This window comes from Pelophylax lessonae, assembly GCF_965119305.1.
Source record: "Pelophylax lessonae genome assembly, chromosome: 3".
Lineage (NCBI taxonomy): Eukaryota > Metazoa > Chordata > Amphibia > Anura > Ranidae > Pelophylax > Pelophylax lessonae.
Window position 1 is genome coordinate 78553193 of NC_138770.1, and position 17339 is coordinate 78570531.

Sequence of the window (17339 nt, forward strand, 5' to 3'; positions counted from 1 at the left end):
CAGCCACAGTAGTCAAAAGCTCCCTGCGGTGTATGTAGGTATACACAAGTGCTTTTGTGCATTGGCGGAAACATGCGCATCTGCAGGATTACAGCATTCAGGGGAATACGTCATATGCACATAGGCAAGTTTATGCTGATGCACCAAAGCCCTGATGTGTACCTGATTACAGCCATTCACCTCTATGGCCAGGTGTACATGCCACCTGCATCTCCCCGAGCAGGAAAAATCACCAACATTTTATACTAGAGTGTACTTCATGCCTCAAACAAGTGAAACTAGAGGCAAAAGATTTAACTTTTTATTTTGCATAGGGTAGTGAGGAGTGTAACCTCGGTCAGTTTTTTTCCCCATCTGTGTCCCTTTGGAGAGATTTCCCTTCACTTCCTGTCCCAAAGCCAAAACAGGAAGTAAAAGGAAGTCCCTACAAACTGAGGGAATCCCTGGAGGTCCCCATTGGAAGATTTACCCTCTATTCCCAAAATTTTTGATTTCCTTTCACTTTCTGTAATGTAAAGAAATCTCCATAACGGGGGCACAGACAGCAACAAAAACCTGACAGGGGTTCTAATCCCTCTCCGCTCTATCAAAAACTAAAAAAAGTTTTGACTTTCGCAATACTTTAAAGAGTACGTAGAGCCAAAACCTTTTATTAGTTTGGAATAATGTTGGGTATGGTTAAGATGTTTGCCAGGATTCTTTTTATTTTGATGCTGGGTCTCATGAGGGAAATTTTCCTTCACTTCCTGTCCCTGTGACAACAGAAAGTGTAAATCCCTCTCCTATCCAAGACAGCTGTGACCTGAACTTGTGTCCCCATTAAAAGATTTTTCCTCTCCTGTTCTCGTGCCAACGCTAAAGTTTTGGATTTTCCATCATCCCTTTCTGTTCTAGTGATGACTGCCACCATGGTGAGGGAGAATTCCCACTGTGGAGACCCAGAGAGCAATAAAACCCTGAAAAGGGCTTGAACCCTTTTAAAAATCTAGTTTCACTCTTTTCTAATTAGAATGATTGGGGTCGGTTTTATTTTACACTTTTTTTTTGTACAACAGACCCTGTCGCCATTCTGAGATTGGACATACACCCTATACATGTAAAGAAGAATGTGAAAAGATAAGCTTACCTTGGTGCCATTGTAGAAGTCGTCCATGCAGGTGGCATTCATGAAAGTCTGGTGGAAGTGGGTGCTGGTATCGATCCCTCCGGGGATCACTAGCTTTCCCGTGGCATCGATGACCTTCGCCCCTCCTGGTATCATCAGCTCCCGGCCCACCTGCTGGATGATGCCGTTCTCTATGTATACATCGGCTTCCTGCGTGCAGTCATCGTTCACCACCTTCCCCCCTTTGATGAGGATACGGGCACTGGCGGTGTTGGCGGTCATGGCTCTAGAAGAGGAGAAGAAATTGAGTACACCTTTTAAGCACAATCTAATTCAGTGATTTACTAGATGGTGAAGCAAGGCTCAGGATGACAGCCTCATAGCATGCAGAAAATATCTGGACACGTTAATTGGAATGGTTAACCTATGCATGCCTCCCAGTCCCCATCACCCACCCTGCATCGTAATAGCAAATTAATCCCAAAAGCTGCATTCTTCTTCCTTCTTCTTTCCAGAGGCATATAACAGTGCTTTTCTTTTCTGTTTTCTATTCAATATGAACTTTCATTTTTTTTTTTTTTAATCTGAATATTCATGTAACCACTTCTGGACCGGAAGGATTTGCCCCCTTAAATTTTCCTCCTCTGCAACTTGTACCTATAGGTAAGCCTATAATAAGGCTTACCTATAGGTATTGTAAATACTGTATTTTCTGGCGTATAAGACTACTTTTGAACCTCAAAAAAATTGCCCAAAAATGGGGGGTCGTCTTATACGCCGAGTATAATATCTCCAAGGTAACCTAAGTATAAGTATTACCAGTAGATGAAAATTAGGGGGGTCGTCTTATACGCCCAGTCGTCTTGTACGCCGGAAAATACGGTATCTCCTAAACATGCACCGTTTTAGGAGAGATTTACTTTGCATGTACCAGTGACATCACTGGCGTATGCGCTCTGAAGGAACGGCTGCTCATGCCGTTCCTTCAGAGCCCTGTGCCGTGACCGTCGGCTCCCGCGTGCATTCGCGGGAGTGACGTCATCGCGGCTCCAGCCAATCAGATGGCCGGATGCCGCAAACCCAGAAGAAGGGTGACCAATCATGTCACCCATGAGCAGAGTTGTATAAAGTACTCGAAACCCATACTTGAGTAAAAGTACAAGTGCTCGATCAAAAAGTGACTTGAGTAGAAGTAGAAGTGCTCGATCAAAAAGTGACTTGAGTAGAAGTACTAAAGTATTCAACATTTTTTTGTACTTAAGTATTGCAAGTAGTTTTTTTAAAAATTTTGCTACTCAAGTACTGAAAGTAAAAGTACCAGTAGTTTTGAAAAAAAAATTGCTACTCAAGTACTGAAAGTAAAAGTACAAGTACTGTGTTATGTAGTTATTAAAGAAAGAAGTCAAAAGTTTGAACATCATATTGTTTTTAATTATTTCAAATTCAGCTTTTATTTATACATACAGTAGCATTTATTTTCGTATGCGCTGATAATACACGTTTTGAGCTTCATGAAACCTGCCATCTACTGTTCTGGCAGTGGTAATTTTTATAATTGTAACAAGTAACTATGCAGCACAAAAAAAAAAAATATCAGAGTAGAAGTATTGAAATCATCGAAAAAATGTAGTGAAGTAAAAGTGGAAGTAGGATAAAAAAATTCTACTCCAGGAAAGTACAGATACCGCCTTTCGGTACTTAAGTACAGTAGTGAAGTAGTTCTACTTAGTTACTATACATCTCTGCCCATGAGACAGGAGAGCGGGCGGCACTGCGAGGCTTCGTTCCAAGGAAAGGATTTCATGTGATGTATACTAGCTCATTATGTGTTTGTCTTTCAGGTGTTCCTTTTTTTTTTTTTAATTCTGAGGTTTACAACCTATTTAATGACCAGGCCATTTTTTGCAATTCGGCACCGCTTTAATTTAAAGGACAATTGCGCGGCCGTGCAACGCTGTACCTAAATAAATAAAAAATTGATGTCCTTTTTTTCCACAAATAGAGCTTTCTTTTGGTGGTATTTGATAAGCTATGCGATTTTTATTTTTTGCGCTATAAACAAAAAAAATATATATATATTTTTCACTTTCTGCTATACAACATTTCCCCCCCCAAAAAAAATGTTTTCATCCTTTTATGCCAATTTGTATTCTGCTACATATTTTTGGTAAAAAAAAAATCCCAATAAGCATATTTTGATTGGTTGTAGTGAGTGTACAGCTTGTATAATAGTGTACATTTGCTGTCCACTCAAAATAACTCAACACACAGCCATTAATGTCTAAACCGCTGGCAACAAAAATTTCGTAGGCTGACGTAGGCTCTTTACCATGTGACCAGCTGTGTCCAATCACAGCTGATCACATAGTACACAGGAAGAGCCGTTGATCGGCTTTCCTTAGTTCGTGCCTGACAGGCACAAGTAGAGGAGAGCCGATCTGCGGCTCTCCTGACAGGAGGGGGGGGGGGGGGTCTGCACTGGTAATCAGATCATTGATTACCAGTGAAGACCCTCGGGGGGGTGACACTAGAACCACCATGGATACCCACCCATGACCCCAGGGATGCCCACCATGGCCACCAGGGATGGCAATCAGGGCTCAGGGAGCCCGCCAGTGCCCTCCCCATCAGTGTTGCCCACCAGTGCCCATCATTGCCATCTATCAGTGCCGCCCACCAGTGCCCATTATTGCCCACCAGTGCCGCCCATCAGTGCCCATTAGTGCCACCCAGTGCCCACCAGTGCCACCTATCCGTGCCCATCAGTGCCATCTATCAGTGCCCATCAGTGCCATCTATCAGTGCCCAGCAGTGCCGCCTATCAGTGCCACATATCAGTGCTGCCTATCAGTGCCGCATATTAGTGCCACCCCATCAGTGCCTCCTCATCAGTGCCTGTCAGTGCAGCCTCGTCAGTGCTCATCAGTGCAGGAAAAAACGTATCTATTTACAATATTGTATAACAAACAAAAAAACGTTTGGTTTTTCTTTCAAGCTTTTCGGTCTTTTTTTTTTTTTTTGTTTAGCAAAAAATAAAAAACCTTGTGGTGATCAAATACCACCAAAAGAAAGCTCTATTTGTGGGAAAAAAATTACATAAATTTGGTTTAGGTACAGTGTTGCATGACCGCGCAATTGTCATTCAAAATGCAACAGCTGAAAACTAGCCTGGGAAGTAAGGAGGTGAAGTGGTTAAACTAATACTTTGCTGAAGCACCTTTTGTTTTTTTTTACAGTACTCAGTCTTTTTGGATATGAGTCTATCAGCATAGCACAGCTTGACTCTCCACAATATTTGCCTATTCGTCTTTGCAAAAACACTCCAAATCTGTCAGATGGCGAGGGCATCTCCTGTGCACAGCCCTCTTCAGATCACCCCAGAAATTTTCAAATCGGATTCAGGTCTGGGCTCTGGCAGGGCCATTCCAAAACTTGAATCTTGTTCTGGTGAAGCTATTCCTTTGTTGATTTGGATGTATGCTTTGGTCGTTCTCATGCTGAAAGATGCATTTCCTCTTCATGTTCAGCTTTCTAGCAGAAGCCTGAAGGTTTTATGCCAATATTGACTGGAATTTGGAACTGTTCATAATTCTCTCAACCTTGATTAAGGCCCATATTCCAGTCTAATAAAAACAGCCTCAAAACATGATGCTGCTACCACCATGCTTCACTGTGGGTATGGTGTTCTTTTGGTGATGTGCAATGTTGTTTTTGCACCAAATATCTTTCTCTATCGTTCGTTAACGGACACAGCTCCTGATCTTCTTAACCATTGGGTTATACTGCCCCCCACAGGAGTAGGACACTAGGCAGGAAAAAAAATCTTGACTACGCCCATGGGCAGTCCCAGGGGGTACACTCCCAATCTCAGCTGTAGGCAATCAGTTTTTTTTCTAGTCAGGAGTAAGGACCTAATTCCTTGCTGGGATCTTTGGTCCTGACAATTTTTTCCTTTTTTGATGGATTTTTCTATTTTTCCTGTGGGAATGTACAATCAACTGCTGTACTGGTCGACGGGCTGGATATTTTTTTATAATCCAGTAGTCACCCAAGCCTGGCCGGTGAGTGAAAGCAGGCCTTAGCTCCGCGCTAGGTCGGCCGCGACACAAGTCCCCCTGGGACGGGGTCTGACCTGCGAGTTAAACGTCTTGCGAGGTCGCATACTACCTGGTCTCGGTCTATGTCGCAGCCCCCCATTTCGATGAAGAGGAGGTTCTGTCTGGAGCAGTGCCCACCCTGTTTCTGGTATGGTAAGTAGCTGTCCCCCCCCCCCCCACTTCACATTAAAGAGGAAGTAAACCCTCCTCGGACACTTGTACCTATAGGTAAGCCTATGATAAGGCTTACCTATAGGTACTGTAAATATCTCCTAAACTTGCACCGTTTAGGAGATATTTACCTTACATGCAGCCAGTGACGTCACTGGCGCATGCGCTCTGAAGGAACGGCCACTGGTGCCGTTCCTTCAGAGCCCCGTGCTGTGACTGTCGGCTCCCGCGCGCGTGCAAGGGAGTGACGCCACCGCGGCTTCGGCCAATCAGATGACCGGATGCCGCGATCCCGGAAGACGGGCGACTGGACATGTCGCCCGTCATACAGGTAAGCGGCCGGCACGGCGGGGGCTCGTTCTGAGGTAAGTATTGCATAATGAGCTAATATGCGATGCATACTAGCTCATTATGGGTTTCTCTTACAGGTAGCCAAAAAAAAAGTCGGACGGGTTTACAACCTCTTTAAGGGTTTTGGATCTTTCTCTTCCTGATCGCCACATGTGTGTGCAGATAGCCTGGTGCTGCGGTGCCTGATCGGTGGGTGGTGAGTCTGGTGGGGTCCTCTCCCTATCTGCTACAGGATCGGTTGGTGCTCTGTGCCTGGTGACCTGTGGTGTCCTTAGCAGTGTTTTAATATCTTTTTTTTGTGGGTCCCCCTTTTTCACCTTGAACACATTTCCCCACCTGATCTCCTCTCAGAGGCTGCCGGGCCCTCCGGGTCCCAACAATCCCTTGGTCCTGGGGAAACGGGCTACCAAAAAGCATCCCTCACCTTCACCTGTCTCATCTGTCTCATCAGATCCTGAATCGGATTCGGCCGCCATGGACGCGAGTCACCCTGTTGGGTCTGATTTCTCAGATAGTGAAGATGATTCCTCTGCTCCTGTAGCAGTGCATGAAAAGGCGCTGGTGGATGCCCTGATTGTATCTGTGTATCTGTGTGTGATACCCTAAAAATGAAGAATGCGGCTTATGCTGCATCGGAGGCATCGGTTCCTTTTGGCACCCACAAGCCCTCCAGAGCGGCAAGGGGTTTCCCCTTTCCCGCTTACTTTGACAAAATTGTCGCTAAACACTGGGGTTATCCAAAACGCCCCCTTTTGGCTCCCTAAGCGTTTTGCTATGCAGTACCTTTATTAGGACTCACTGCTTAAAGTGGGCTGTCCCACCTGTAGTGGACTCTCTGGTTTCTAGATTAAACAAAGCAACCATGATTCCGGTTGAGTCCCCCGGCTTTTAAGGACCCGGCTGACAAAAAAGCGGAGGCTGTGGATCACCATATGTACATTGTGGCTGGTTCGCCACTTAGGCCAGTTTTTACTATTGCTATGGTGTCGCAAACTCTGACCGAGTGGGCCAAGCTTTTACAACGTGGAGGGGGAGCAGCTTCCCCCTGTCTTTGCTGAGCTGGTGGACCAGTTGGTCCAGGGGCTGCAGTTGGTCTGTGATGCCTCTTTGGATGTGGCTCCTCTGATTGCAAGGCTTTCTGTCTCAGCAGTGGTCCTTAGGCGTGTTATTTGGCTTAAATGCTGCTCTGCAGACCAGACTTCTAAGAAGGCCTTATCTGATCTCCCTTTCCTAGGGGATCGCCTGTTTGTAGCTTCCCTGGATGACATCATTAGGGGCTCATAGGAGGGAAGAGTACCTTTTTTCCACAGGCTAGTAAGGGCAAGGAGCCCTGTCGTAGACGTGGTCCATTCTCGGTTCAGAAGAAGGTTTTTTAATCCCTCAGAGTCTCAAGATAAGGGATCAAAACCCTTCAGGGCCTCCTCCGGAAGATCCAATTGAACCTGGTCTGGACCTGTGGACCTCCCTGGTACAGGACAAGTGGGTCCACTATGTCATACGGTGCGGCTACAAGATCGAGTTTTGTTCTTGCCCTCCCCTCCGGAAAGATTTTTATCCTTCCAACTTGCACCTATCCCCAGACCGCTTAAGGGGTCTCTTTGGGGCAGTGCAAGACTTGCTGAGTAAAGGGGGGATGGTCCCGGTTTCGACTTCGGAACGTTTTCAGGGGTTTTATTCAAACCGGTTTACAGTCCCCAGGAAGGAGGGCAAGGTGTGTCCAATTCTGGACCTCAAGGCACTAAACTGCTTTGTGCAGGTGTAGAAGTCCGGAATAGAGTCCATTCACACAGTAGTGGCATCCCTGCATCAGGGGGATCTTCTTGCATCTATCAACATCAAGGACTCTTACCTTCACATTCCAATATGTGTTGGACACCAGCGCTTCCTCCACTTTGCCGTGGGAGAGAAGCATTATCAGTTTGTGGAGTTACTCTTTTGGTCTCGTCTCCACTCCTCCGGTCTTCCCATAAGTGTTGCCCCTGGTGCTGGCATAGTTGCATCAGCGGTGGATCGCGGTACTGGGGTACCTGGACGATCTTCTGCTGCAAGCGGAGTCTCCGACTGCTCTGGTGGACAACTTGGAGATTACTCTGCGTACTCTGAGGGAGTTTGGTTGGATTCTGACCTTTCAGAAATCTTCTCTGGTTCCATCCACAAATCTGGACTATCTGGGTCTGACTCTGGACTTGGCCTATAGTGGAGGACTGGACTTCATTCAAATAAAACTGATCCAGGAAAAGAAGGACCAAATGAGAAAAGGTGTCAAAAGTTTATAGTAAGAACTATAATCTCTGTCCCCAGCATGCAGCACTTGTCAACTATCCACCAGATGGAGAGAAGGTAACAATTTTTTTAACATGTTTGAGGGCTCGGAAAGAAAAATAAGTTCTACCAGGCGAGTTGTCCAAACCAGCGTCGAGAGTGATATTGAAGTCCCCCCGAACACCAGCATTCCTTCCCAGAAGTCCCCCAGCCTCCCGAGGGTCGCTGAAAAAAAATTGACAGTGTGTGAGTTAGGGGCATAAATACCGGCAAAAGTATACAGGCGACCATGAATCAGCCCTTTAATGAAAAGGAAGCGGCCCTCAGGATCAGCCAGCATGGCCCGCAAGGAAAGAAAGGCAAGAAAGGGGCATACGAGACATACAATTGGCCATGAAGTGCGTCTCCTGCAGGAAAACAACATTGGGTGACAGATGGCGCAGTTCCTGCCAGAGGCGACCCCTTTTTAGTTGGGGAACAAAGCCTCCTTACATTATAGGACAAAATCTTTAAGTCATCAGCCATAATGAGAGTATAAGGAGATCCAAAAACACATTACATAATATATAATAACCCCATAGACCATGAGATAGGAATCAGCCAAAGACCACTCCCCAGCATGAAGATACATTACTGACACCCCCGAGAGGTAGCATAGAGAAGAACGAAACAGACAAGGGGAAAACAAACATTACCTCAAAATGAGGAACAAACCTTCTAAAAGGAAGGGTAGAACCAGGAGAGAGGAAAAACCACTCCTCAAGGGCTAACCACCCTACTGCAAATATGCAGAGTACTGAACCCCTGGGTAGGGGGTCTACCTATTGCGGGGAAAATGACTGACTGCATGAATGAGGCCTATAGAACATCCTGGGCATATCATGTAAAAATACTTTAACTTGGTAATATAATGGCAGCATATAACTGAAGAGAAAAAAAACGCATGACCATGTGACAAGTCTAAAACAATTTGAGGGTCCTACATCCTACAGAAGAACCCGTAGTAAGGAGAAATAAAAATGAACTGTATGGAGCCCCTTTCAACTGAAGGGGGGGGGGAATCTTCATGTAGGTGCTATTTTCCCTCTCATTGTTAGAAAGCAAGTCACATAACTGGAGCCCCAGCAGAGTCAGAAAGATGGGGCGGTCGCCGCACTCTGACTTTGACAACGTGGACAGTTCCTTCTACAGGATCTGGAGGATACCCAATGCCATCTTTCAGGTCGTTGTTGAAGGGGTATCAAACTATTGAATCTCCAGTCAGGAAAATCAAATCGATGGAAGATCCAACGTTTCCATGAAGTGCTGCAGGTCATCTTTGGTGCGGAGAACTGTCGTCTTCCCATTCCTAGAAGCTGTCAGTCAAAAAGGGAAGCCCCAGCGATAAGCCACATCCACAGAACACAAGGCTTCCAGCAAAGGACAGACAGCCCTGCGCTGCATAAGGGTGCGTTGTGACAAATCCGGAAACAGAGATAGCTGAATAACATCAAAGTCAATATTCGGTTTGCCACGAGAAGCTTTCATAATCTCTTCCTTTAAGGAGTATTCATGTAGCTTACAAATGACGTCTCAGGTCTCTCAGTATCTTGTGGTACAGGGAGCAGAGCATGGTGCACCCTCTCCACTTCGATTGGATCAGGAGCTACAGCTCCAAGGATTTGACGAAAGAGACCTTGTAATGTTGGGAGCAGATCAGCAGCATGTGGGAGGATGCGAATGAAGATATTTTGATGCCGATCCCTGTTCTCATAGTCATCAACCTGGTCTAATAGGGAGTTTAGGACATCTTCATGATGTTAAGGAAGTGTCCTGTATGGCAGCCACAGAGGAAAGAAGGTCATCCTGGCTAGTCTCCAAAGCTTCCACTCTATTGCGCAAAGCTACTGTGTCTTCCCTCAGACCCTGCACTGCCTGCTTACATGAGAGCTCCACTGCAGCTATCAGTTGCTGTATATCATACTTAGTTGGTAGAGCCCTGATGGGTTCTCAGGACCCAATCTGTTTCAGCTGCCTCAAGCTCTGATGGGGGAGAAAGCTGGTCATCTGAATGTGTGGAGGTAGATAGGCTGGAGTATCTCACCAGGGGGGTCACTAGCTGTGCCAGGAGGAGCCGCCACTGTGAGCCGGGGAAGTATGCTGAGCTGCCTCATGGCCAGGCACCATCTTAGCTGCAGGCCCGGAGACCGAGGAGTGTGGGGAGAAGGAGTATTGGAGCCCCCCTGTGTGTTGCCGGCCACTGCCGGGTGGTTGTGAGGCACTTAGGAGGCATTGCTGGATGTGCTGGGGATCGCTGCCACTAAGCGAATGTGCCCAGGAATGTCAGAGCTTTTGGCCGAAGCGTCCTCACTCCATGCAGGTCATGCCACGCCCCCGGGAACAAGATGTTAGTTTATGGTTATAATGGTCCATTGACAATAATAAGAAATCAGATGACAATGAAATCAGACTGTGCCGTAATAATATCAGAATCACTGGTCTTCTTGAGCAATTGGTAAGAAATACTCAGAATAAATTTATTGAGATTACAGCGACAAACTGGGACTATTATTACCCAATCAGCTGGAGAGCCGTACAGTTCTATTTGATCTGCCAACTGCCGATCAGCGGAATGAAATTGTTTACATAAAAAGAGTTGTCTTTCTTGGCGCTGGGTGATTCTGCCCTCCAAACAATCCAATAACTGAGAAACAGAAAATTCGGACAGTCAAAACTGCTGAATCCTTTATTCAGTAAGCTGGAGTACCGTCGGTGTAAGTTGTAGATGCCACACAAACGCTTATTAAGAACAAAACTGCAAATAAATATGCAACAAGGCTTCATTACAGGGCAGGTGGAGACGCCATGCAGTACGAGGAGATCTGAAAGAACTGAAACAAAAACCGCTGCCACTCATCAAAAGACTCAATTGAAGAGGACCTGCTGTAACAAATGTCAATGTGGACTAAAGCCAAAAAAATCATTTAGCACACAGAGGCTTTTAACATCAGCTTGCTGGTACACTTCCAATCCTTTTCTTTCTATAACCTGGAAGAATGCCGGTTTAAATATTATGTATGCAATAATTCTTTTTTTCTTCCTGCTGGTGTTTTGCATTTTGACATTTTAGTCAAGCAGGTGAAATATCACAATTCCATTCATATTTATTTTTTATTCTGCCTGTAACATGTCTTTTTGCCTTTTAGTTTTGTGCAGTAAACAGTTACAAAGGACTAAAAATAGAATGAATAAAAGAATGCAATGCAAGCACCCCCCCCCCCCCCCACCAGAATGCACAGATCAGCACCATAGCCATTGGCTGCAAGCATGGATTGAATGCTGGTTTTCTAGCATGACAAATCGACAGAAGCTGGTCGTTAGACAAGATTCTGTTGAATAGACAATGGCACACAAGTCCCGAAGTTTGGCTGGTTCCTGCTAAACCAGCTGATTGTCAGAACGTATATAACCAGCCTAAGGCCGGTGTAACGTTAAAAAACCCTACCTCATGAAAATTCCCTACCCTCGTCACTTCCTGTTGACATTCGTCATGGAACAGCTGAGCAGCTTACCACTGCGCATGCTCACATCTCCGGAGGGTAGGGAATTTTCACGGGGTAGTGTTTTGTAACATTATACCACATCAGCTGTTCCCGCGGGTACATTAAATCATCTCCGCTGCAACATGAAATTATCTCCGCTCCTACCACTGTGACTTCCCTGATCTCGGCTACTAAATGTAAAAATGGCGGGCGTATGACAATATAAATCACGGAGATCTCGGCTCCGTGATTTATATTGTCATAGACCCAATGCCGCTTTTACATTTAGTAGCCGAGATCAGGGAAGTCACAGGGGTAGGAGCGGAGATTATTTCATGTACCCGCGGCAACAGCTGATGTGGTAGAACGTTACAAAACACTACCCTGTGAAAATTCCCTACCCTCCGGAGCCGTGAGCATGCGCAGTGGTAAGCTGCTCAGCTGTTCCATGACGTAGGTGCACCGGAAGTGACGAGGGTAGGGAATTTTCACGGGTAGGATTTTTTCACGGAACACCGGCTTTACATGGTCCAAATTTTTAGCCGAGATTTGAACCATTAATGGGCAGGCTGAATGTATCAAATTAATCGATCAACATTGGTACAACCAGCCTGCCAAATTCGCTTCAGATTATCACAAACAGCTGCTATAGCCACTAACGATATTCACTGTCTTCTACCGCCGGCCCCCATCGGGAAAAGACAATTGCTCGGCAGGAGTGATTCCCCTATCAACACTGTCTGTGTTGATGGGGGAATTGTGCAAATTTCTTACCTGCAACCACAGAATTTGCACCGTCTATGGGCTGCCTTACTTTGCCTTTTCATTTTTCGTGGAAAGTTAATTTACCCTTAAAGCGGAGTTCCACCCTGGATTTTTTTTTTTTTTTAATACCCCCGGGACAGTCAGGGCTAGTGCATTCCACAATGGCTAGCCTCTGATCTGTCCCGGGTTGCACTTACCTGTTAGGAAAAATACTTACCTTGCAAACGTCTTGTCCAGCGCTGCCATCTCAGATGTGGGCAGCTTGAAGCCAGCGAGATCCCCTTCGGCGTCTTCTTCCGCCTTCTTTGGACCCACGATGCTCTGCGCCGGCCCCGACGTCACTTCCGGGTCGCGCGCGTCATCCCTCTACAGCTTCTGGGCATGCCCAGAAGCTGTTTAGAAGGGGATGACGCGCGCGACCCGGAACTGACGTCGGGGCCGGTGCAGGCGCAATGATTCCTGGGAGCTATGACGTTCAGCTCCCATGAATCATTGCAGAGCCAGGAAGTGACGACGGGCCGCGGCCGAGGAAGGAGGAAGAAGGAAGTAAGGTAAGTATATTTTCTTCGCTACGAGGTAAGTAAAAAAAAAAAAAAATATGCGATTATCCATTTCTTTTTCAGGTGACCCGGAGCGAGAAGATGGAGGTAAGTATAAAAATAGGGTGGAACTCCACTTTAAAGCATATGTAAACCAAACTACTGAAATCCTAAACAAGTTATTGTCATTTCAAAAGTCATTTTCAAAGTTTTTTATTCTGCATTTTTCATTTAATGATCCTTCTTCAGGTACTTCCTGTTATAAGCTGACAATACTCTCTGTTCCAGTCTCCAAATTGTGCTCCTGCATTGTCATTCTGTCACACGGGCTTCTGATGGAGATTACATGTGGCCATTGCAATTCCCATTACATCAACATAGTCAATGGCCTCACTATCTGTGAAATACCATGCAGCCATCACTGGAATGTAATTTAAAGGGGTAGTAAAGTCAGATGTTTTTTTATTTTAATGCATTAAGATAAAAAGCCTTCTGTGTGCAGCAGCTCCCCTTAGCCCCCCAAATGCTTACCTTAGCCCCCTCTCTATCCAGCGATGTCCACGAGTGCATCAGACATCTGGGACTCTCTCTACTGATAAGCTGAGGTGCTATAGGCTCCTGCTGCTATCAAACTCAGTTAGCCAATCAGGAGGAGGAGGGGGGGGGGGGGGCTGAACATCAGCTCCATGTGTCTGAATGGATATGCGGAGCTGCAGCTCGGCTTGGGTACAACCAGCCTGCCGAATTCGCTGGCAATTATCACAAGCAGCTGCTACAGCCACTAGCGATAATCACAGTCTTCTCCCAAAACACAGCTTTTCCTGCCCGTTCCCACCCCCACGCTGGGAGAAGACAATTGCTGGGCAGGAGGGATTTCCCTGTCAACAGTCTGTGTTGATGGGGGAATTGTGCAAATTTCCTACAACCATTTGCTCCATGTATGGCCGGCCTTAGAGCTATCACGGAACTTATAGCGGAGTTCCACCCAGGGGATACTTTTTTTAATAAAAATACCCCCGGGACAGTCAGGGCTAGTACATTCCACAATGGCTAGCCTCTGATCTGTCCCGGGTTGCACTTACCTTTTAGGAGAAATACTTACCTTGAAAAAGTATTCTCCAGCGCTGCCATCTCAGGTGTGGGCAGCTTGAAGCAAGCGCGATCCTCTTCCTTCTTCTTCGGTCCCACGATGCACTGAACCGGCCTCGCCGTCACTTCCGGTGCGCGCGCGTCATCCCTCCACAGCTTCTGGGCATGCCCAGAAGCTGTTTAGAAGGGAATGACGCGCGCGCACCGGAACTGACGTCGGGGCCGGTGCAGGCGCATTGATTCCTGGGAGCGGTGACGTTCAGCTCCCAGGAATCATTGCAAACGCCAGGAAGTGACGAATCGCCGTGGCCGCCGAGGGGAGGAAGAAGGAAGTAAGGTAAGTATATTTTCTCTACAAGGTAAAAAAAAATAAAAAATTGCGATTATCCATTTGTTTTTCAGGTGACCCGGAGCGAGAAGATGGAGGTAAGTATAAATTTAGGGTGGAACTCCACTTTAAGGAGTCCCCCTTAGGTTCTTATGCAAAGACTGACTGGCTTTCTTTAATATGTTCAAGCACCAGGCCCTACATTGTATGAGGAGGGATGTCCAATTGTTCTTCCTAAACCTGGAAGTCTCTACACCCTAAGGGGCCCTATTGACACTAATCGCTGCAAGGGCTTAGATTTGTCAGCACGTGTCGCGTGCCCATTTATTTTTAATATCCTTTCATGCAGTTCACAGACCAAATATGCACTTGACATTTTTTCCCAATGCACTACAAGGCAAAAATTTTTTATGGCATGCATTGCGCTAAGCGGCAGGTGTACCACTGAAAATGAACGTCAACTACGTCCCTTGCCAATATGTCTTGTACTGTACTACTGTGCATTAACAAGTGTGAAATTCCATATGCCTGTGTACAACAAGGTGTACACACAAGTATGAAGGCCTCCAAGTGCCACACTTAAGGTGCAACTCAGATCCTTATGGCGCTTGCTGTCTGCACATATTACAATGCCTATTGTACAGCTTTACATCATATCAAATGATAACTTGTAGTATACCCCATAATCTTCCTTTGAATCATGACACGCAGCTCTTCTACAACTAGATGACACAGTATCAAGGCTCTAGGGTGGTGGTTATTACCTGGTATTTCCCACATCTCGCCCTCCTCCGGCTCTTACTGTCGCTGTGAGGTGTTTAATAATACATGCCGGAACTCATCCACAATAATGTTTTATTTAGCTCGTTCACCAGAGCGTGAAAGTAGATCAGATCCCAGTCCACTCATGGCGGACGGTCATCAGGACTTTAAAGTGGGAGTCTAAGATCTCAGGAGAACATCTGGTGCAAGGCCTAGGTCTGCTACAGGATAATGAGGGCATCTAATCTTTATTTAAGATTGGAATAAACATTTATTATGTACATTGTTTATTAATACCACACAAAATTTTAATAATTGCTCTAATAAGGAGGCACAGAGCCTTCAAAAGTTTCTTAATTCACATTTTGTGATTGTATCCAACTTGTTTCAGGATATTAGATCTTCTTCATCATGGCCCTGATGAAGTGGATTCTACCACCCTCACAATGCATTGGATTAGATTACAATCAATCAAAGCAACTTTTGAAATAAACATTATTCATCTATCTCAACCCTTTTAATCATATAAAGGCATGGATCACCAAACTTTCTAAACAAAGGGCCAGTTTACTTTCTTTAGACTTTAGGGGGACTGAATTGTAGTCAGTGGGAGTAGAAAATGTACTGGCGTAAGTGGGAGTAAACAATGCCCCATCATTGCATTACAGAGAGAATTAGTACCCATCGCTGGTATCAGTGGGAAGAACTGTGCCCCATTATTGGAGCCAATAGACGTAATGATGCCCATCATTGGAGTCAGTGGGAGGAATGGTGCCCAATCATTGGATTCAGTAAGAGGAATGGTGCTGTATCATTGGAGTCAGTGGGATGAATGGTGCCCCATCGTTCGTGTTAGTGGGAGGAATAGTGCTCAATTATTGATGTCAGTGGGAGGAATAGTGCCCCATCAATGGTGTCATTGGGAGGAATAGTGCCCCATCATTGGTTTCAATGAAGGAGTAGTGCCCCCATCATTGGTCACAGGGCCAGATAAAGCCTGACAATGGGCTGCATTCAGCCCCCAGGCCCCAGTTTGGAGACCATTGATATACGTTTTAGCCCCAGATCGGGAGCTCACTTTGGCTAGACTTCATCTATTCTTCACTGAACATGTGGTCCTTTGGTTTCTACATTGTGCATGTGAGGAGTCTACACCTTGTCGTACCTGGATATGTTCCATTCTCCAAAAACAGGTGACCAGGATTACCCAGAATACTTATCCCCCTGCACCCGCAACTGTCTCGCTTTTTCCTTGGGGAGCTATGCACAGAGCTTGACCCCCTTTAGAAAGTGTAAATTGTAGACTTTACAGAAGTAAAATCTTCTAAATTACCATCCTAATCCAGTGCTAATTCAAATTCAAGTACAGTAAACCAAACAAGAATTCACTTTGATTAAAACATACCAAGACACTATACATTCTGAATGGCCACTGTGACTTACTATACTCTACTGTTAAATCTCTGCATGGAGTTCCAGATCGGCCCATGCATGGGACCATTATGAAGGGTTCTCACGATCCCAGCTGCATTTGTTATTGCTTTCATATTACTGAGAATGTAAAAGAAGTGGCTTGAACACACAAAGGTTAGTGGGAACACCCAAAACTCCCAAGTAAGCAGGAACAGAGTTGTGAATTATGGCCAGGAGATCCCACTGTTAGATATCCAAGATCCATTATAAATCAGTGATTGACTTACAACATCAGGTTCCATCTGTAACTTAATTATCACTATGCGGGGGGATAACATGAGAAGCATGGGGGGCTTCTGCCTTTTGACAGATCAACTCCCATCACGCTAGTGTTACAAGCAACAGAAAGACCTTATTCTTTAAAAAAGGTAGTAATAAACTGGAAAGGATTTCATTTTAAAAATGAGTCAGATCTAATGAAATGTTCCCAGGGAGAGCTCCACATCTATAACCAGTCTCAAGGTACCTACAGACATTACATGAATTTTGCCCAATTCAGCGTTTATGGTTGGACTCGGTAACATTCACACGTCTGTAGACCTTCCATGGTCAAGCATTCTATGACTGCTAGTCATAGAATGCCAAATGTGTACATGTGTTTTTGTACAGAGCCCACTGGAGTATTGATTTACCGACTTCTAGATCATGCACAATCAGGACTGTTAATGTCTGTAGAAACCAAGTTAAATGAAAAGCCAATGGGACCATCAATCGAATCCCGCGTTAGCCCTGGAGTACAAAATGAGCATAGCTGGTGCAGGGACAAAAGAATACCCCTTCAAAGTCGAAGCAGTAACACTGCACCATCCACCGCTAGTCCAATAGACTGCAATTGTACAAAGTTATAGACAATAGAGAAGTGCGGTAGTGCCGTGT

The 17339-nt window shown here is 45.6% G+C and overlaps 1 protein-coding gene across 1 annotated transcript in view; it reads right to left on the bottom strand.

Moving 5' to 3' along the window:
* DPYSL5 (dihydropyrimidinase like 5) overlaps positions 1-17339 on the bottom strand; it is a 180430-nt gene that overhangs the window by 117876 nt on the left and 45215 nt on the right. Inside the window, exon 2 of the mRNA XM_082251156.1 lies at positions 1127-1391. Within this exon, the coding sequence (XP_082107282.1) occupies positions 1127-1387 (261 nt within the window). The 5' untranslated portion in view covers positions 1388-1391. The remainder of the gene's footprint in view (positions 1-1126; positions 1392-17339) is intronic.